The 21,113-nt window shown below is 41.2% G+C and overlaps 1 protein-coding gene across 1 annotated transcript in view; it reads left to right on the forward strand.

The window, feature by feature from the left end:
* Nucleotides 1–21,113, forward strand: part of cacna1eb (calcium channel, voltage-dependent, R type, alpha 1E subunit b) — a 54,511-nt gene that overhangs the window by 16,673 nt on the left and 16,725 nt on the right. The window contains exons 3-22 of the mRNA XM_085388044.1: nt 947–1,105; nt 3,916–4,106; nt 4,284–4,387; nt 4,469–4,584; nt 5,588–5,641; nt 6,899–6,979; nt 7,169–7,378; nt 7,534–7,646; nt 8,020–8,132; nt 8,294–8,425; nt 8,676–8,745; nt 9,129–9,246; nt 9,835–9,902; nt 9,992–10,059; nt 14,301–15,068; nt 16,400–16,680; nt 16,922–17,054; nt 17,812–17,941; nt 20,795–20,854; nt 20,957–21,063. Coding sequence (XP_085244170.1) covers nt 947–1,105; nt 3,916–4,106; nt 4,284–4,387; nt 4,469–4,584; nt 5,588–5,641; nt 6,899–6,979; nt 7,169–7,378; nt 7,534–7,646; nt 8,020–8,132; nt 8,294–8,425; nt 8,676–8,745; nt 9,129–9,246; nt 9,835–9,902; nt 9,992–10,059; nt 14,301–15,068; nt 16,400–16,680; nt 16,922–17,054; nt 17,812–17,941; nt 20,795–20,854; nt 20,957–21,063 — 3,076 coding nt within the window. The remainder of the gene's footprint in view (nt 1–946; nt 1,106–3,915; nt 4,107–4,283; nt 4,388–4,468; nt 4,585–5,587; nt 5,642–6,898; nt 6,980–7,168; nt 7,379–7,533; nt 7,647–8,019; nt 8,133–8,293; nt 8,426–8,675; nt 8,746–9,128; nt 9,247–9,834; nt 9,903–9,991; nt 10,060–14,300; nt 15,069–16,399; nt 16,681–16,921; nt 17,055–17,811; nt 17,942–20,794; nt 20,855–20,956; nt 21,064–21,113) is intronic.

The following is a 21,113-nucleotide window of genomic DNA, read 5'->3' on the forward strand; positions in this document are numbered from 1 at the left end:
TCCACTGTTTCCTATCTGCCACATGTAAGCACTTCACAAGACACAGAAGACACAGAGTAATTTTAATTGTATATACGCCGTAGAAACTCTTGTGTATTAAGAGTTTTTCCATTAATGACATTACTCGATGCTGTCCTCAGCAAGGAGCCAAGTAATCTGGAGTTGTGCACCTCCCTGAGCTTTGTTTCCAGGCTGTGGAAAATCCAGCCTTGACAGGCCAATCACTGGTCTTTTCACACCAGATCAATCGAGTAAGATAAGATAAGACTTTATTGATCCCACAATGGGGAAATTTTTGCGTCACCTCAGCTGAAGTACAGATATCAGAAATACAAAAATACAAATAAGTACAATCAATGAAAAAAAGTAAGATAATACACTATATACAATGGTAGCATACACAGTATGTGATTATGGATATGGTTGGAAATATGGAAGACATAAACTATATAGCTTGATACAGCTATTGTACCACTACTATTCCTATTTATAGACATGTACACACACATATGTACACACTAAATATACATATGTATACATACATATATACCTGCACATGTCCATACACATGGAAGGTCCATTATGCATGAAGTGGTGACCGAGTACTATAAAGTAGTGTAAAAAAAAAACAAACGCCCACATAAAAATTAAGCTGGGATGTTGCATTGAAAATATGAAGGACCTGAAACTGAGAAAGCAGGGTTTGAATTCTGTGTGAAGCCAAATATTATTTCTACCTGCTGCAAATTGAAACTGATGGTAATGCAAATACAGTAACTATTGCTATTCAAAATTATCTTCATTAGCAGAAATAATAGAAAAGGCAAAAGTCCTTGACTGTTTTCACAAAACAATGTAGCTAACCATGTACTTGGGAACTTTGATTGTTACATTGTCTTTTGTGTTATTCTTAAAGACAGTATCTGTTTCTGTATAAAACCTCCAGGCCTCCAGATTGTGCTGAAGTCCATCATGAAGGCCATGATCCCCCTGCTCCAGATTGGTCTCCTCTTGTTCTTTGCCATCCTCATGTTCGCCATCATTGGTCTGGAGTTCTACAGCGGGAAGCTTCACCACACCTGCCTGCCATCAGACGACATTCTTGGTAAGATGAGAGCATACAGTACTGTGCAGAAGTCTTGAACCACTCCTCATTACTTTATATTTTACTTCCAAGGAGCCCAACATTCTTGTAATTTCTTAAAGTGGAGCGACAGTTCTCCAGGCTTTCTGAAGCTCTTCCAAAGTTTTTCTTTGGACATTTTCTGCTTTTTCATCCATTTGCAGTCCAGTCCTTGTGCATGACCATTTCCTGACCAGAGGAATATTTATTGGTTTGTTAAGCCACTTGTGAAAATTGACCTATGAATGATTAAGGCATAACAACAGATTGAAATTTTCCCAAAGAGCTATTAGGTGAATACTTGGCATATCTAAACTGGACAAGTGGAGGACAAATGAAGAAGTATCAGGTGTGAAAGAAAAAACAACTGTCTATAGACCTGACACAGGACCAGAGAGATTCATCTACTGCTCACTGAAGCCTCATCAGAAATGGTCTTAGACAGAATTTGAAACCTTTGGTTCAAATCATCACCATCATGTACAAAGGAGTTCAACAGTGAGTATCTACAGCCATCTGTAAAACACAGTGGAGGCTCTGCCATGGTTTGGAGCTGCGTTTCAGCAAAACAGCAAAATCATACCTGGATAGAAAAACACAGAATGGAACAGCATCAGTCATGGATTGGCCTCCCGAGAGCTCAGACTGCAACATTGCTGAAGCAGTGTGGGGATTATCTCCAAAGAGAACAGGACTAAAGGCAGCCAGCAGTCACAGAAGAGCTTTGAATGTCCTTCAAGAGGTCTGGAGAACTATTCCTGAAGACAAGACTAAGAAATGCCTGAGCTTGCCTAAGAGAATTCACTGTGGGCTGAAGAATAAAGGTGATCATACCAAAGCTCCTTGGAATTGTACAAACTTTCTTTTTATATAGACTGTATTTCTACATATGTTTGCATGTGTCGGTAAAACCCCTGCACCTTTTTCCAGTTTTTCTTTTAAAAAAAAAAAGAAAAGAAATGATCAGTAGGGCTCAAGACTTTTGCACAGTGCTGCACAGAACACTGGTGAAAAGGTAGAAACAGGAAAAAGCTCACAGTGTAAGCATTTTATACAAACACACACACAAACCCACAGATTAAAATGCTTTTTCACTGTGGTGGCGATGTCCTTGCAGTTGTTATAGCTTTGAGTGCTGACAACATGAAATCCAAAGACATCCACAAGTTTCAAGGGAGAAAAATGTTGTCGCCATTTTAAACATCGCTGTAAACACCATGATTTAGAATCCTAAAATCATGATCAGTCTACATGTACTTTATACTGATTACAGGTAAATGACGCCTTTGATTGTATTTTATTATCAATTTGAGGGCTCACGTGCCGCCATTGTATCGCCGCTGAATTTAGAGGCATATTTTCAGGGTTTGTTTTGGATGCCTTGTAACTTACTGTGACTGATTCGCCAGGTAAGCTCAAAGTGTGATTTACTCATTGTTCTCTAACAGAGGGTGTGAACATCTTTGTTTGAGCAACTGAGGCCTTCATAGATTACAGTAGCAGCAGGCTCAGAGGTATTATTAGAGTTGTTGCTGGCTGATTTAGCTACTGCTTAATTACTCAACAACTACTCTGTAATCACACCACCGCACCATAGCATTTACTGTCCAACACAGCTCAGGGATGAATCGAGGTATAAAATTTTAATATTATAGCTGTCACGGCGTTCAGAGCAGGAGAAATAAATTGCTCCATTGTTCCCACAAAATTTAAAGCCTAAAGAGATGTTTTCAAACAAACAAAAAAGTTTCTTAAATTTATTTAAACCTTCTTCCATAGCAACTTTATAATAACAACGCATAAAAATATGAATCATAAGGCTTCACTAAATCCTGCTTGTGTCTCTTAAAGCGAGATTTAAACTAAGCAAAGAGATTTTTACTCCATCGGCAGATGAACAGAGTGTTAGTGAGGGTCAAGGACTAAGGTGAGACAGCAGAAAACAAAAATGTATTTCCAGTGGAGGATGGCAGTGTATAATGTACAGGTCAGTGATTGTTTCACCACAGATATTAAAAGGTCATAGAGCGTAGAATAGCAAACACACTGGAAACACTAACCCGACTCTTCACTCTGTACAAAAAGTGTAAAAAAAAAAAGGACAAAAAATTGATTAAAACAAGCGAGCTATACAGTAACATGTTATCAGCTGTGTTGGTGTTGCTAGGTTGATTCTTGTAATGCTTTTCAAAGTGCCAGACTGGACTGTTTCCAGGGTTTATGCTGAAATAAGATAACCATCTGCCAGCTTCACCTTCCATTTGAGTGCAGCGAAAGAAATAAAGAAACACAAGAAAGAAAAACATTACTTCCCCAAATCTTCTTTAACTACTTTGATAACCTCCACACACTACTAACCTAGTACCTCAGACCCACCAGATCCAGATGTTACAGTGTTATATAGTTGAAGTTGGGGTATGATATAAAAATCGAAGACAGATTTTGTATGCCCTGCATCTGCCAATCATCTGTGAATATCCTCTCTCATAGCCAGGATGTGAGTCGTGAAAGCTGTCTTTATTATTTTTTTTAGCACTGCTGCTTGATTTTGTTGCCGTGGAAATGTGGATCCAGTTTGGATGCTGGCACTGGTCCGTACCTCCACATCTGTATTTTGTGGTAGAACTTGCACATTGTCTTCTGCACTTTAATGCAGACTTTCAGTTACCAGACCTGGGGGGCGGGATCCGTAAGGACCACAATCAAGAAAGCGGCAGTAGATGAATATCTGGGGTCATTATGTTTGTGCTTCAATAAATGGGCGCCGTGACATTTATGTTTCGTGCTTGTAGACAATGAGACTGTCGACTCGTCAGAGCTGGCATTTGCGTGCGGTGTGAGGAAGTGTCCTGAGAAGTACGACTGCAACGATACCTGGATCGGGCCCAATGACGGCATCACACAGTTCGACAACATCCTGTTTGCTGTTCTCACCGTCTTCCAGTGTATCACCATGGAGGGATGGACGGCTGTCCTCTATAACGTGAGCAGAAGCATTCAGCCTGAAAGTGAACCCTTAAACCCTTAATGCCTAGTGTTTCATATTTGATACACGAGTTTTTGAGACCTCTACATCGTCAGTGTGATCCCTCACCCCCTTGAAGGCTTGAGCACTGCAATGATGCTGAGTGTTTAATAACATAAAAATTATGGATTTCAGACCAACGATGCCTTGGGTATAACGTGGAACTGGATGTACTTCATTCCTCTCATCATTATTGGCTCGTTCTTTGTTTTGAATCTAGTTCTGGGAGTCCTGTCTGGGTAAGTGTGCCTCATTTATGTGAACATTTCTGTCCGTATTATGAGTGAAGACAGCTGCTTTCATATGTTTTATTTTTTCAGAGAATTTGCGAAGGAGAGAGAGAGGGTGGAGAACCGGAGGGCCTTTATGAAACTGCGTCGCCAGCAGCAGGTGGAAAGAGAACTGAATGGCTACCGAGCCTGGATAGACAGGGCAGGTACTGGGCAGCAGAACAACTTTACATCTTTTATTACAGTGAGTGTGGAGAGGCTTCAGTGACTTAATCCTGGATGTTTTGATGAGAAATGCAGCGGCTGATGAACTGAAGAAAAATGCTGAATCAATTAATCCATCAATTTTTTTTCTTTTTTTCTGGTCGTGGGAGAATTTCTATAACCAATTGTTTCCACATTGTTATAATACCACTAACAGTTCACTGTGGAATATTTAGTAGTGAGAACATTTCACAGCTGGACTGGTGAGTGAATGCTTTTGGCAATGTAAGGTTGAAACAAAGTGTTAGCCAGGATTCACTGTTCAGAAATATTCCAGCACGTACCTCCACCACAGTTTTGCTTCGCATAGCTGTTAAACAGAGTGAGCCAGGCTACCGTTTCCCCTTTATGTGCCGATACACTGAGTCTCTTCTTTTAATTAAAATGTAATCGCCCTGTTAAAAGCAACACAGTGATTTCATTACATTTTTGAAGAGAGACTGGTTTGCTGCAGACACCTTCAGACTTTTGGATCCGCAGCAGAGTAGCTGAGTTGAGTTGCAACAAACGCACAGTGCTGTAATGGCAATCTACACTGCTAGGCTCCCACGCAAGCAGAGGGTGAGAAAAAGGTGATACTGACTCATTGACTTAAATTTGTGTGTGTGCTTATATACACGCGCTTCTGTGTGTTTGCATGTGCGTGTGTGTGTGTGTGAGAGAGAGAGAGAAAGAAAGAGAGTCGCTGTGCATGTGCAGTCATGTGTGCACGGGTGTGGGAGAGTGTGGGAAGAGAGGGAGAAAAGAGAGCGAGATATTGCGAGATTGTGAGCGAGAAAAGGAGCTCTGTCTTTAAGAAGGTCACACCGGCCTCTCAGTGCAGTGTTTGCATCAGTTTGGCCTCGGTTACAATGGGCGCTATGACTCTGAAATGTGGGTTTTTAGCTGCGGCTTGATTAAAAACAAATATTTCTGCATGTAACCTTCAGTTTTATTGTATTACAGAGGAGGTGATGCTTGCAGAGGAGAATAAAAGTTCAGGGAGATCACCGTTAGATGGTAAGTTCACATACTTTGCCCTTAGAATTATCTACATATACAGAGTGGATCAAAAAGAATCATCAGATTCTGAAAGGTTATATTTTTTTAAGTAATGGACAAAGAAGCTCGCAGTAAATTTAAAAATACATGGCCAAATATAAATGTTTACATTTAAAACTTACCAGTGCTCAATGTGTCCCCCTCCTGAGTCACGACATATGTACGAATGATAGTCCCATACTTTTGCAAGCAAATCTGAAGTCACTGCAGCCGCTGCTACCTACCGGCAACCCCATGAAACTTATGAATCCCCTCTAACAGCACCTGTTTCGACAGGTATAGGTGAACGGCTGTGGAATTAAAGCGCTTCAAAATACACCGTGTATTTGTTGTGTTTGATACTGCAAATTTTGGTATTGCTCCGATACCAAGTAAATACAGGGCCAGTGCTGCCGATACCAATTCCGATGCTTTTAACTTAGAAACGGGAGAGCCGTGTGTTAATATTATTATGATGAATCATCACCAATTTTCATATTGTTAACACATTTAATGACCACTAAATCAGTGTGATCTTTATTTTTTCACAATAATTAGTTAATATAATAAACCACTTTTCAGCTTTTTATGTATTTTGAAACATTTTGTTTACTTGTTTTGGAGACCTGTAATGGAAATGTGGCTGCCTCTAAAGCACTTTGGATCAGCCTCTGTTGTTTAAATGTGCTATGGGCTATAAATAAAATAGACCTGACAGTCAGCACAAAAAGGTTCAAACATTTTTTTTGATATATTTTTTCATTTCCAAAACAAAATAGTTTATTTAACACAATTCAGTGGGCTGTTTACTGAAGTTAGAGGATGGAAACAAAGTATCAGTATCGATCCAATACCAAAACCAGCGTCGGTATTGATACTATCGATATTTGTATCGATCTCACACTTCTACCATGGATATCTCATACATATATCTCCTAACCTATAATGACTACTCAGACCTTAAACATGACTCAATATTTTATTGATAACCTGGAGGTTACCATTGCAACTAAGCTTATATTAATGTTATATCAATTTAATGGGTTAAAAAACGGGAAGTGCCTGATTTTAATGAGTTGTATTACAGGCACAGCTGTTGCTGTTATGTTATTTATGTGGACCTTTAGTGTGACAGCAGAAGTCACCATTTCACCCGTTGTTTTCATTTTCATTTCTGACGTAAAGTTAGCAAAGTTGAGGTTTTGGTAAAGTTGAACTTGTGTGAAACATCTTTAGTGCTGAAGAGATCAAGTAAGAAGACGGGTGCGCGGCGAGGAGCACCGGGGGATGAGAAGTATACAGACATGTCTACCGCCAGTGAGTGAAGCTCAGTTACTCACTGTCTTTACAGTAGGCTTCTTCCTACTTTCTTTACAGGATATCACCTGTGTCTGAGCTCTTGAGTTACTTATATACTGTACCTTTCACATGCATATGACTAACTCGAAAATTCCCCCGCCTCCCTCTGTAAAAATTCCTTTCTTATTCTCCCTCTTTCTCCTTCAGGCATGTCACGATCGAGAATGAATTTCCGCAGCGGCCGCCGCGGCCCCGCTGCCTACTTGCGACGTAAGGAGCGCATGTTGCGCATCTCGATCCGCCGCATGGTGAAGACAGACACTTTCTACTTGATGGTGCTCAGTCTGGTGGCTCTCAACACCATCTGTGTGGCCATTGTCCACCACAATCAACCCGACTGGCTCACCGTCTTCCTCTGTGGGTTTCTTTTGTGAATGTCTGTGCTGTTTGCTTTTTTTTTTTTTTTTTTAGATCAAAAAAGCGAAATCAGGTCAGAAAATACCTTCTTTCTGGCTGCACCCTGCTTCATTCTGCTTTCTGACTTTTGCTTTTTCCCCCTCTTTAATCTCCAGACTATGCAGAGTTTGTTTTCCTGGGGCTGTTTCTGGCTGAGATGTTTTTGAAAATGTATGGTCTGGGTTTCCGGCTGTACTTCCACTCATCTTTCAACTGCTTCGACTGTGGGGTGAGGTCCTTCATCTCCTTTTCTCACTCTGTGCTAGAATATATACATTTCTTGTGCTAAATGAAGACTAGGCTACTTAACGTCAGGGATACAATTTCTTATTACTTGAATAGATTATATAAACCAAAGTGAACCATCTTTACCAAGAACAAAGGGAGGACTGGACTTTATACACACAGTGGGCTGATTAGAGATATAATAATCAACACAGGTAAAAATGATGAAGGGACTAAAACTGAGCAAGAAAACCAACTTTCAAAGTAAATTAGAACATAAGTGAGAGAACTGATGGCAAAACAAAAAGAGGATTTCTACATTGCTGCACAGGTGAAGCATACAGAGCTTGATTTTTTCCTTCTGACATGTTTTGCAGGTTATTGTCGGCAGCATCTTTGAGGTGGTGTGGGGTTTCTTCAGGCCTGGCATGTCATTTGGCATCAGTGTGCTCAGGGCGCTGAGACTTCTGAGGATTTTTAAGATCACAAAGTAAGTGGGGCAGCAGGACAGTTCACAGAGAAAGTAAGTCATGACAGCCTGGGTTGCACGATGGTTGTTGAATTTTTACATGTTCCAGCTGACAAAAAAACCAACTAAACAAAAAAAACCCCCAGAGGGTGTATTATTTTATTATTATTTTCTTTTTCCAGATACTGGGCCTCTCTCAGGAATTTGGTGGTGTCCCTCATGAGCTCCATGAAGTCCATCATCAGCCTGCTTTTCCTTCTCTTCCTCTTCACTGTGGTGTTTGCTCTGCTGGGGATGCAGCTGTTTGGAGGGAGGTGCGTACTGACATCCTTAATTGTCAGTGAACTCGGCCAAATCGGTTTTCCTTTTGATTTCAATAATAATGGCACCGTTTTGAAAAACAGTATCTTCTTCCTAAGATCTAAACAGCAGTTTCCTCAATGGTGTCCTAAAATAAGAGGAGAGGAAGCGATATGTCCAGATGAAAATAGCTCTGCATCCTCCTCCTCCTCCCATTCTTCCTTGGTCATATCTGACCCTGCTTTCTATCTGCCTCCCCTCTAGGTTCATCTTTGAAGATTACACTCCCACCAACTTTGACACGTTTCCAGCTGCCATCATGACAGTGTTTCAGGTTTGGCTCCCACAGATCCCCTCATTTCTGCCTGCTCTCCATGACACATTGCACCCTGGGATATTTCTCACCCCAGGCGCAGATTAAACAACTCTGCTCGCTCGCTCGCTCGCCACCCCCTGCCTCCATCATCATCCCACACATCCATACACACATATGCGCACATGAATATCAGACAAGGGAAATGTGGAAAAAGTCCACATCGTATCTGCTACACATCCGCTGCACTGTAAAAGAGTGTTTTGATCAGCAGACGCTGTAATTATTGCCTTGCTGCCATTTTAATACTATACTTTGAACTGGTTAGTAGACAGTGACTTTGTCTCCTGTGCAGTGAATCTGATGTGAGCAATGTGCAAAATATTCTGTGAATTTGCCCACAGATTTTGACCGGCGAGGACTGGAACGAGGTGATGTATAATGGGATCCGCTCGCAGGGAGGCGTTCAGTACGGCATGTGGTCATCCATCTACTTCATAGTGCTCACATTGTTTGGAAATTGTATCCTTGTTGACCTCAAAAGTGGTCAGAAAGCGCTGATAAAAAGCGTGATGCCTATAAGTGGTGGAAGTATTTTAGATAAAAATAGCGACATACCCGAGTGTTAAAATGCTTAATATCAACAGAAGTACGGCGAGTTAAACTAGTATAAAAATGTTGTATCAAAAGTAAAATCTTCAGCAGAATATCCTCTGGCATCAGTAACATTGATGTTCTTTGTGGTCTTTATTGGTAAATGCAATTAAAATAGATTTGTAGGTGAGTAAAAGGTGAAAGGAAAGTATACAAGTGGCTGATTAATGACCAAACATACCTACACCAGATCACAGCAAGTACAGTAGGGGTCAAAGGTGAGTCAGCAGCTGGGTGGAGAAGGATCAAAACAGAAATTTATATTTGACACCAGAGAGCGTCTTTGGATGGAAACAAGTGAGCAATATTTAGCGCTTTGGTGACATGACGGCATTTGATTTCGCGCTTTGCTTCAGTAGTCCTGAAGAGCAAGCTAACTGACATTCATGCGGTCGCCTAAAATGTGATTTTATTTGTACTTTTTGGCGTTTTTGTCCTTGACCGACATTACGACAGACACGCTGCTGAATGTCTTCTTGGCCATTGCCGTGGATAATCTGGCCAATGCACAGGAATTGACAAAGGTTTGCACTGTTTTTAAAGTTTGTGCTGTATGTGACACACGTTCTGCTGTTAACCGCTCTTCGATTGCGGGCGTGGTCTTCTTCTTTAGGATGAAGAGGAGGAAGAAGAGTTCTTCAACCAGAGATACGCCAGAGGAAGAGACGGCCTGATAGCTGAGTAAGTTACTGGTCGACATCTAACAAAAAAATCCACGTTTAAGATGAGATAACCACAGTCTTCACAGCTCTTAAGTAACTGAATTTGAAATTGGACTAAACTCTCTCACAGTTCCTCATTCTCAGTTGTTTTCTTAGTGTTTTTCCAAGTCATTTTCCAAGAAGTGAAATGAAGCTAATACTTAAGATATGAATGCTGTGGGGAAACTGATGGTTCCTCATCTTACTCTATTAGAGGGGAGATGTGTTAAAGTCAGATTAAAATAAGTCAAGATCATTTATTTCCACCATGAGAAGAAGTTGTAGGTGTAAGTGTCAAATGTTTAAAACAGTATGTTCCTTATTTCTTCAGCTGCGCGGTGAATGCAAGGTAGAAAGGCATGTTTAACGTACTGATGCCAAAATTATGAATGTAAATTGAATGTGCCTGATTTAAAAGCATGAGTCATTTCCGACTCTCCGAGCTGCATAACTGAAACTCCTGTGACTGCCTTGGCTTGTGATTGGTTATGGTCAGCCTCTTTTGTTAATCAGAGGGGTAATTCTTCACTGATTTCCTTGCTCCTTTCTGCGACCTGGCGGCTTTCCCACAGGTCTAATTATCCCATAAGTTTGGGAGGAGAAGGGCGGGAGGTGTACTTCAAAGGTTGTCGGGAACAGTGGGAAGTCTGAATGTGTGACTCTACTGGGAGGAGGCACACTTTGGAGTGGGTCTGATTTTGACCAAGTTTGCCTGATTAGTGTGACTCCGGCTCATCAGAATTTCCACTGTGACAATGACATTTTTTGTTGGAGGGCATAAAGATGTTACGTAACATCTGCGTGTCCTGCAGAGGCACGTTAAACCTCTCACTGAGAACACTGACCTGGCTAGATTATGGCTGCACCTGTCCTTCCTGTGTTTTACACCTCAGACCTTTTTCACAGCAGATTTTCACTGTATTCGCAGGAAATGCACAGCTGCATTCAGGAAATCTAATGACGGCTGATTTCTTCTTGAGGAGAGTATTGTGGAGGCTGGCGCTCTGAATTAGCATACTGGGACATTTAATGGGCCACCACTAACATTTGAGCTATGACAAGTCAAAATGGCTGCTGTGAAAAGGGTCCATTAACTACAAATGTTACTAAGTCAGATTTTCCTGACCATATATAATTAGAGATTGATAAATGTGTTTTACCTTCTTCCCAAGTAGGCTTTTATTTATGGTGCAATAAGAAAATCAACTTGCAGAGGCTCAAAGCTTCTTTTTTACAGAATAGTTTTATTCAACTGTTAATGTCTTGTAGTCGTTAAAATACTATTATAGAGTAATGTTGAATAAAATGACTCTGTTGGTGCTTTTAGGCTTTGGTTTTAAAGTACAAATGTAGCAAACTTCCAAGAGTAGACAGTACTGTGCAAATGTCGTGAGCCACATCTCGTTTCTCTATATTTTGCTTCCAAGGAACCAGACTTTCATGTAAGTTTTTAAAGTGGTTTTGAGCAATAGTTCTCTAAGCTTTCTAAATGTCTTCCAAAGTGTTTCTTTGGAAAATGGCTGCTTTTTCACCAGTTTTCAATCCAGCCCTTGTACCTGACCATTTTTAGAGGATTAAGTTTTGTTTTGTTGTTTTTTTTTTATTTTTTATTTTTTTTATTTTGAGTTACTTACTCTGCATGATTAAAGCATAAAATGCACCTAACTCAAGGGACAAACCAGCGTAGTGTTTATACATAACAGACATAAAACTGTTTAAAATTGAATCTTAAACTATCATTTGTTCCAATTTCTTTGGTTGATCCTACAAAAAACAAGAGACAACAGAGTTTGACAGACATAAAATAGCATTTTTCCACCAACAAGGTGATTTCCAGAGAACTAGTAGCTGAAAACTTGCCATGTCTCAACATGGTGTGCAGTGTGTCCGTAAAAAAACTGAAGAAACTGGACAAGTGAAGAAGAAGAAGAAGTGGAAGGCCTAAAAAAATTATTCCAATACAGCATTCCAGTGGAAGGGAAGCAGGGAGAAAAGTCTGTGGTATTCCCAATAAGAAGTGCATGGAAAATCAGTGGCAACGGGTTTTATGAAGCAGTTATATAATACAAATTCAAATCAATATGTATGGAGCGATCAGGACACTGAGCATCTACAGCAGGGGTCTCCAACTCCAGTCCTCGAGAGCTACTGTCCTGCAGCTTTTAGATGTATCCTTGTTCCGACACACCTGAATCAAATGAATGGCTTGTTACCAAGCATTGCCAAACTTGATGGCGTGCTGAAAAGGTAATTCAACCTTTTGATTCTGCTGCGTTGAAGTAGGCATGCATCTAAAAGCTGCAGGACAGTAGCTCTCGAGGACTGGAGTTAGAGACCCCTGGTCTACAGCCATCTGTAAAACATGGTGGAGGCTCTGTCATGGTTTTGGGCTACATTTCAGCCAGTGGTATCAGAGGCTTTGCCAAAATTTGATTTTCATCCAGCATCCTGCATTATCTGGAAAGCATCTAAATGGCAACACCTTACTGCTGAAATTGAAAAATTAGAATGGAAATTTATGCGTAGAGGAGGTCAGAACAGAGGTAAAACAGTTGAGGCTCTGTCATGGTTTGGGGTGCATTTTAACCAATGCTGTTGGCTCGAGAACTATTCCTGAAGACTACTTAGAGAAATGAGAAGAAAACCTGCCTAAGAGAGTTCAGGCTCTGTTGAAGAATAAAAATGGCCATACCAAATACTGACTTTCACCTTGTTTCAATTGTATAAACCAAATTTAAACAAATGAAGGGTCACTCAGTATTTTTTTTAAAAATGTAACAAAAAAAAAGTATTAAAAATTATTCTTTAGAGATATGGCAGAGTGATGGGGAAAAAATCCTTCTGAACTTCTAATATGAACTTGTCTATTTTAGCTACTTCCAGTCAAGTCAAATCAGAAGCCGTTCAGCCAGGTTCCCCTAAAAAATAAAGAATTTGTTATTAGTGAATTAGAGAACAGACGCTGTGAAACAGAGAGTAGTAAAGGATATCAAAACAGTAGCAACTCTAGCATGCCATGCACAGATTGTTAGATACTAGTGTCCACAAACAGCTGAGGCTGTACTTCTTTTTGCTGCTGTTCAGCAAAACACAAGGGAGCACCGAAGGGTGTGGCTGATGCTCCCATTTGTTTTAATTTGAAATGACGGTGCTATATTGCGACACCACCCAAGTCTCTGCAAGCTGATTTGTTACCATATGGATCAGGACTAGCTGCTGCCTGCACACCTGATCTACTCTGATCACCAGAAAAACATGACAAAAATCCCCAAAGCGATGCGATGTCAGGACACGCCTGCATAAACTCTCTCTTACTGGTCTCGGACTCTAGCTGTGACACTGAATGTATCATTTGTCTGTTACATATTTGAATGTTAGTCTCGTAAGTGCTGCAACAATCGAGGTGCTGATTTGATGTGTATTACAGTGTTCTTCTGGCTCCATCATGTTGTCTTGTTATATGCTTGTTACGTGGCACTGACCAAAATGTTGTGTTCGATCATATCAATCGATCATCAGCCATCAAGATCTTTGAATTTTGAATATATTTAATGTAAAACGCCCAAAACTATACAGCGGCCTTGAATGCAAAGTGTGCATTATGATAAATTAAATGCTAACTTCAGTCCTCTTTTGGATTCAATTGCAAGTACAGTTTGTTTCCTCTGGACGCGTTTTGTTCGGTGCCACAGCAAATGTTCTGTGTATGTTGTTAAACACTAATGTCTTGTTTTCAAATAATCACTCATTGATTACATGGACAACAAAAGAATCTGAATACCAGTAAGTATAACTGTATGCATCTGTGTCACACAGAATTTCTCTCTTGAGTTTTCGTACTCAATTTCCCTTAGATGTTACACAATGTTTGCACCTTGATCCTGCACCCTTCGTTTTTGTTCTCGTGGGTTTTTGTTTTTCTCTTTTACTTTCGATCTGTCCTTACTTCTCAGGCATTGTTTGAGTTTTTTGGATGCCTTTGTATTTTTTGCACATTTTTTTTTTTTCATGGGAATTTTTTTTGTGTGTGTTACTAATCAACTAACATTATAAATTCACAGAAAAGGTCTGTCCTTTTCTTGCAACTTTTATTTTACTTGTTTGCTTTTTAAAATATATTATTGGTATGCTAAATGAATAATAGTGTTCATGTCTTTTTTGGTCACTAATTCCTTAAGATGAATTGCAGAATATTTATTTCGAGTACATTGTGGTCCTCAGTGGCAGAAGAAGACCCTACCTGTATCGGAAACGTGCGATCCACAGGGGCCGGCCTACCTTTCCAGATGAACCGGATGGTGCACTGGCTGCTGCAGACGAGCAGCCCCTAAATGGCTCCAATGCCTTTGCCAACCGCCGCGAGAGGAGGAGAAAAGTTAACATGTCGGTGTGGGAGCAGAGAGCCAACCAGCTGCGCAAACGGCGCCAAATGGCGAGCAGAGAGGAGCTGTTCAGCAGCCCTACAGAAGACACCGTCGAAACTCCTACCATTCCCCACCACCCCTCCAACCTTTCCTCAGAGGCCAGCCCAGCTCACCTACCTGAGTCACCGATGTCGGTGGGGATGCCTCTTCCCGAACCTCCAATGTCCATCTCTATTCCCATGCCGGAGCCTCCAGCAGCTGAACCTCTGGTAAACCTCAGCGAGGAGAAGACAGGAGGACCAAACCACCGGGCGGCAGGTGGTGGCAGACACAGGATGGCCCGAAAGTTCAGGTCCAGTCAGGCGCCAGAAGATGGAGCCCGTCATAGACGCCACCGCCATCGCGAGGCTCGTATTGAGGCGAAGAGTCTGGACTGTACGCAAACGCCACACGAGGTGCTACATATCAGAAGGTCGCTCAGCCAGGAGAGAAAAGTACTGGATGAAAGAGAAGAAAGGGAAGAAAGGGAGGACAAAGAAAGAGGAGAGGAAGAAGGAAGCTCAGTCCACGATGATGGGACATGCATCGTTAACCCCTATGCAGAAGTTGGAGAAGATTGTATAAGGTAAGCCTGCTCTCATGCATTTCTCGACTGGTGGAAAGAAGCTAAAGTGTTTTAAATTTTAGGTCATTTGCATCATTTTATGTATAGATAATATTTTTACCTTTTATGCTATGCTATGCTTAGAAATAAACACCAAAGGATTACGAGGTAGGACACTCGTTCAACAGATGCAACAAGGAAATGCGTATATAGATACCGCAAAGCTGTGGCACAGTTTCTCCATGTAATGAAAAAAATTGTATTGTTACTTCAATTTAAGTTTATTCTGGAGCAGTTAAGCAAAAAGCAAAATTCATTTGTTCTATAGTAATTAGTTATATGGTCAAACATTCTCGGAGAGCAGCAACATGGCGTTAATACAGAGCAGACCAGGTGTCAGTGACAACAATAAAGGAAAAGCTGGGGTGGATGTGGGTTGCAAAGAGGATTGCATCAGTGGTGTTGGGAAGGTCACTTTTAAAATGTATTCCACTACAGATTACAGATTACATGCCCCAAAATGTATTTTGTAACGTATTCCGTTACGTTACTCAATGAGAGTGACGTATTCTGAATACTTTGGATTACTTAATATATTATCATGCTGTTTACAACTACATGAATGTACTATTGCTGTGTGATTTATTACTTTTACTGAAGGTTGCACTCCATACCAATACCAACTAGATTTTTAAATCATAATATAAAATGAATAACAGTAGGTGGACATTAGGTAAGGCTGCGCTTTATGCAGCGATCTCATATAGAAAACTATTCCGCGCGTATATAAAACAGGTCCGCCGCTCCGAACCGTAGTAAAGGGACCTCTGGCTAATACGTGGGTTCCGTGTCGGGCTCATAACCGAAAACTAGCTTCACTTTGTTGTCTGGGTCAACTTTGCAAGCGAGAGACAGAGAGAGGCGTAGAAAGGCTGCTCCAACAGAAGTTATTGTTTCGGAGGAAAACACGACCACAGTGTACAGTCGAATCAATAGTTTACTTACAACGGGGCTCGTCAGGCACTCTTTTTGGCTGCAGTGGTTATTATCATATTTAAATGTTTCCATCTACCGTTTCTGCTCGGTGACAACTCGTACTTTTCCACTCTCCTTTTCGACTGTAACGGAATACAGTTACTCATATTTTGTATTTTAAATACGTAACGGCGGTACATGTATTTCGTTACTCACCAACACATGTGCATCAGTTAACTGACGTGGGCTGCTCTTGAGGTGATCCGTTACCACCTGATTTATTAGATTATCATTGTGCTCAGCTGTACTTTGTGATCTGCATGAATTAATGCCATGCTCTGTTTTGATGAGTTGTTTTTTTTTTTTTTTTTTTACAGAGCTGCTGAATGCAGTGCAGATATTCCTGATCCTCCTCAGTGTGAACAGATAGTGGACAGCACCTGGTCAGAGCAGGTTGAGGGTGGCCACTCAGATCAGTATGAGCCACTGTGCCAAAACATCCCAGTGGAGACTGCTTTAGAGGCCACAGAGTTCACTGTGAGTGCTATAGAGTCAGAAAACCGTAAGGCATCCATCAAACGGGACAAGTCTAACCTGGAAGACAGCGTGACCATCGAAATGTCTGCACAGCCACTTCTGGAGCTCACACCCATGACAGGTAGCACTGTGACCACTTCTCATTGCAGTCCTTTGCACAATGCATCACAAAGTGGGATTTAGTGTCAGTATCACTGTACCACACTGTGTAGGCGTTCTTGACATCTGATAAAAGTGGCCACTAGTCTTTTTTTCCCCCTGAATCCACTGTGTTGGTGACTCACATTGTTCTTCCTTTGTCAGCTGTTCATGGACAGCTAAAACATTTTTTCTTTGCTCTCATGTGTCTGTCTGGGGTTTAGTGAACAATAAAGAGTTGGAGGCATACCAGTCTGACCAGAATGAAAATGAGGAGGACACAGAGGAGGAAGAACCTCCAATTCCTCCAAAACCTGTACCTCCAGACAGCATGTTCATCTTCAAGGCCTCCAACCCGTAAGATGTAGCCCAATCTTCCAAATCATTGATTATCTGATGGAATACAGTACTGTGCAAAAGTCTTAAGTCACCCATCATGTTTTAAAAAGATTTCAGTAGGAAAATGAGAAATAAGTGAAACATGAAACATACAGAGTGTATAAAGTGAAAACAGAGCTTGTATAATACAAGTAGTCTTTGTAGTTTATAGTTAAGAGTCAATAATTGTCATTGATGAAAATGAAGCCTCTACCAATCAGATAGTATTTCATGATGGATCAAAATCTGATGGCACCTTTTGCATTCATGATCCCTTCTCAAACACCACTGTGTGAAAGGCAACCCCAGATCCTCCACCATGTTTTACAGGTTGCCGTAGACACTCACTGATGTACCTCCCTCCCCAGCTCCTTCATGCATATTGACGATGTTGTGAACCAAGACTTTAAAATTTGGATTCATCACTCCATGAGACCTGTTGCGACTAATTTTCATCACAGTTCTTGTGTAATTCAACATACAACCGCCTTCTCTCTCCGTTTACCTTCCTTAATATTGGGTTATTAACAGCTGCCCTTCCACACAGAGCTTTCTGATGAGGCATTTTAAGAAATTACAAGAAAGTTCAGCTCCTTGGAAACAAAAGAAATAAGTGGTGACTCCAGACTTTTGCACAGCATTTTAAATACTTGTTTTCTTCTTGTTTGTAGTAGCAGTAGTTGTTTCTATGCATGCCACTCACGCAGTTATATGCATCTTCTTTGTTGTAATGTAGCATCAGGAGGATTTGTCATTATGTGGTCACTCTCCGCTATTTTGAGATGACCATCCTGCTTGTGATCGTGGCGAGCAGCATTGCACTGGCTGCCGAGGACCCTGTGTGCACTAATTCAGACAGGAACAAGGTGAGCTCAGACAACATCTGTCTTAAAGACTTTGTTTTTTTTATGAAAATGAGATTTACACAATCAAAATGATCATCAAATCACCCTCAGATGTCTTCCAGATGGCCTGAAATGGTCTCATGAAACTGTAGTTCAGTGCAAGTCTTTTAGGTTTGATCTCTAGTTGACATAACACTGTGTCAGCAACAATGTGCTGTGACACATTTGCTATCGCGCACATACAAGGTGGCAAGCAGCCTGATAGCTGCGCAGTTTGTTTTTCACGACTTTTCACTCATCTAAGTAGCATGGAACGTGTCAAGAGTGACCGAATAAGGACATATGAGTAAAATCCACACTGTGCTTGGGTATAAGTCGAGTCAGTCAAGTCAACAAATGCTGACAAGTGCTCAACAACATCAGGTTACAACACGTAATTTAAGGGATTAAATGAAAAGTAGGCACAAATCCCCATCAACGAGTCATTTTAGATTTTGCACAGTAGCTGCTCTCACTCACCAGTGCCTCTATGGTGGTTAACACCTTCACCTGACATACGGAAAAGCACCAGTTTAAGCCTCAAGGGGTCAAAAGCTTGTGTACTGCTAATGCTCATTCGAAGTCTGTAAAAAATGGGAGGATTGCATCAGGATGGGCATCTGGCTTAAAATTTGTTCCATATCAAATATGCGGATCCATCTGCTGGGGGGACCCCTTGGGAAGTGAAGGAGCAGCTGAAAGTACCCGGCTACTTATGCTCACTGGACACTTCATTAGTTACAACTTGCTGCTACTGGGTTGGGTTCAGAACTTCCTTAATTTCCAGTGGCACAGATTCAACAAGGAGCTGGAAACATTCCTCTGAGATTTTGGTCCATATTGACATGATAGCGTCAAACAGTTGCTGGAGACTTGTTCGCTGTACTGCCATTTCATTGCATTGCAAAGCTGCTCTGTTGGATTGAGAACTGGTGACTGTGGAGGCTGTCTGAGTACAGTGGTGTACTTTTCATGTTCAAGAAACCATTTTGAGACAATTTGAGCTTTGTGAGACCAGAAGATGGGTACATTGTGGTGTGAAAGGATTGGCATGGTCGGCAGCAATGGTAGACTGCAGTGCAGGAAAATTTCACACCTTTACACGATCACCGCCAGCTCAGGATGCAAGGCAGGATGGATCCATGCTTTGATGTCTGTGCCAATTCTGACCCTACCAGTTAAATGTCACAGCAGAAATCAAGACTCATCAGACCAGACAATGCTTTTCCAGCCTGCACTTTTAATACAAGGCAGGATGGATCCATGCTTTGATGTCTGTGCCAATTCTGACCCTACCAGTTAAATGTCACAGCAGAAATCAAGACTCATCAGACCAGACAATGCTTTTCCAGCCTGCACTTTTAATACAAGACAGGATGGATCCATGCTTTCAATTCGCTAATGTCAAATTCTGACCAGGCAACATTTTTCTAATCTTTTATTGTTCAATTTTAGTAAGCTTGTACGAATTGTAGGGGCACCCGGCGTGGTCTTCTGACCATCTACTTCATTTGCTGACGAACTGTGCATTCAGAGATGCTCTTGTGCATACCTTGGTTGTAACAAATGTAACAAACTTCCTACCTGCCTGAGCGTGTGGCAGGTCTTTTGTGCGTTTCTACAGGAACTGGAGAGGAGGTGTGGCTTATTTTTAACTAACAACACTGGCAGCACCTGGGCCCTGAGAGCTCAGTTCCTGGGCGGTTCTTCTCCCCGAGACACCTTTTTGGATTTTGGTTACTCCTTCGTTTGTTCTCTTGCATTAAACAACCTTGCACATGCCATCTCTTCACTCATGCACTCATTTACACCACTGACAGTACTGACCACACAGTTTGTGGTTAGTGTAACTTATTTTCTTGTTAAAAATCAAAAATTTTAATTGTGTGCATCTCCCTTGTAGTCATTGCTGTGTGCCCCGATTTGTGACACTGAGCTACTGATCCCTTACTAACAGCTTAAGTTATTCTCCACTGACCTCTGGCATCATTTTTGTTCAGAAAACCAACACTCCCTAGATATTTTCTGTTTCTGACCATTCCCTGTATACCATAGAGATGATTGTGTGGGAAATCCCATTAAATCAGCAGTCTTTGAACCCAACACAGGTGGTAAAAACCCCAATGCAGTCAGTGGAGCCATCAGAGTGTGTGTTGTGTGGATCTTAGTACTCTTCAAGGTCAACAAAAGAACTTAAAGGGGCACTCTGCCAGTTTTGCATATAAAAATAAGTTTACTTACAGCACTGCTTAGTTTGTAAAAACAGCTTTAAGAACAAGGTTATTAAGATTATTTGTGGAGTCAGTTGACAGATGGTACCATCAACGTGAATTTTGGGGAATGTAGGATCCAGCAGAAGGATTTTGACCCCATGAGTCACTCAGCTGAATGGAATTGTTAAACGACATTACTGGAGCGTCTCCTTGAGGAATATCTGGATTGGTTAGAGCACCAAACAACATGTGTTTTGTGTGTCAAAGTATGCAAAGTGACCCAGAGCCACACAGAGTAATTAGAATTTCTGTCTATAATTTTCTCAGTTGAGTAATTGAGTTGGTTACCTGGAGCTATACTTTGACACCGCTCACAAATGTACTGATTCATTCTAAGAAGATGTGTCCTGAAGCATTAAGGTGGATGAATCATGCCAGCTTGATGCTAGCAAGTTCATTGCCACTGGCAGGATGGGAAAAATGTAAATTTGATTTACTCTTGAGGAGCTTTACGCGTGGTTGTGTGTACCGTCACTGATACTAAATGCACCTCAGAAAAATCTCAAACTCTGGACTGAACTTTTAAAAAGTAATTTTTTTCCCTAATTTTGAAATTATCCAGGTCCTCCGATATTTTGATTACGTCTTCACTGGAGTGTTCACCTTTGAAATGATCATCAAGGTGGGTGGCTGAAACATTTTCTCTTCTTTCATCGCAATTTCAAAGACTTCACCTTTGCCAGTTTGTAACCCATCCGTGTGGATGTGTGTGTTCGTCCCCCAGATGATAGACCAGGGTCTCATTCTACACGATGGCTCTTATTTCCGAGACATGTGGAACATGCTGGACTTCATTGTAGTGGTGGGAGCTCTGATTGCTTTTGCTCTAACGTGAGTCACATTACAGTGCTGCCTGTCGATGACTAATGAGTGATTCACTG

This window comes from Rhamphochromis longiceps, linkage group LG18, assembly GCF_057381845.1.
Source record: "Rhamphochromis longiceps isolate RC_006_pf linkage group LG18, R_longiceps_female_GT1.1, whole genome shotgun sequence".
Lineage (NCBI taxonomy): Eukaryota > Metazoa > Chordata > Actinopteri > Cichliformes > Cichlidae > Rhamphochromis > Rhamphochromis longiceps.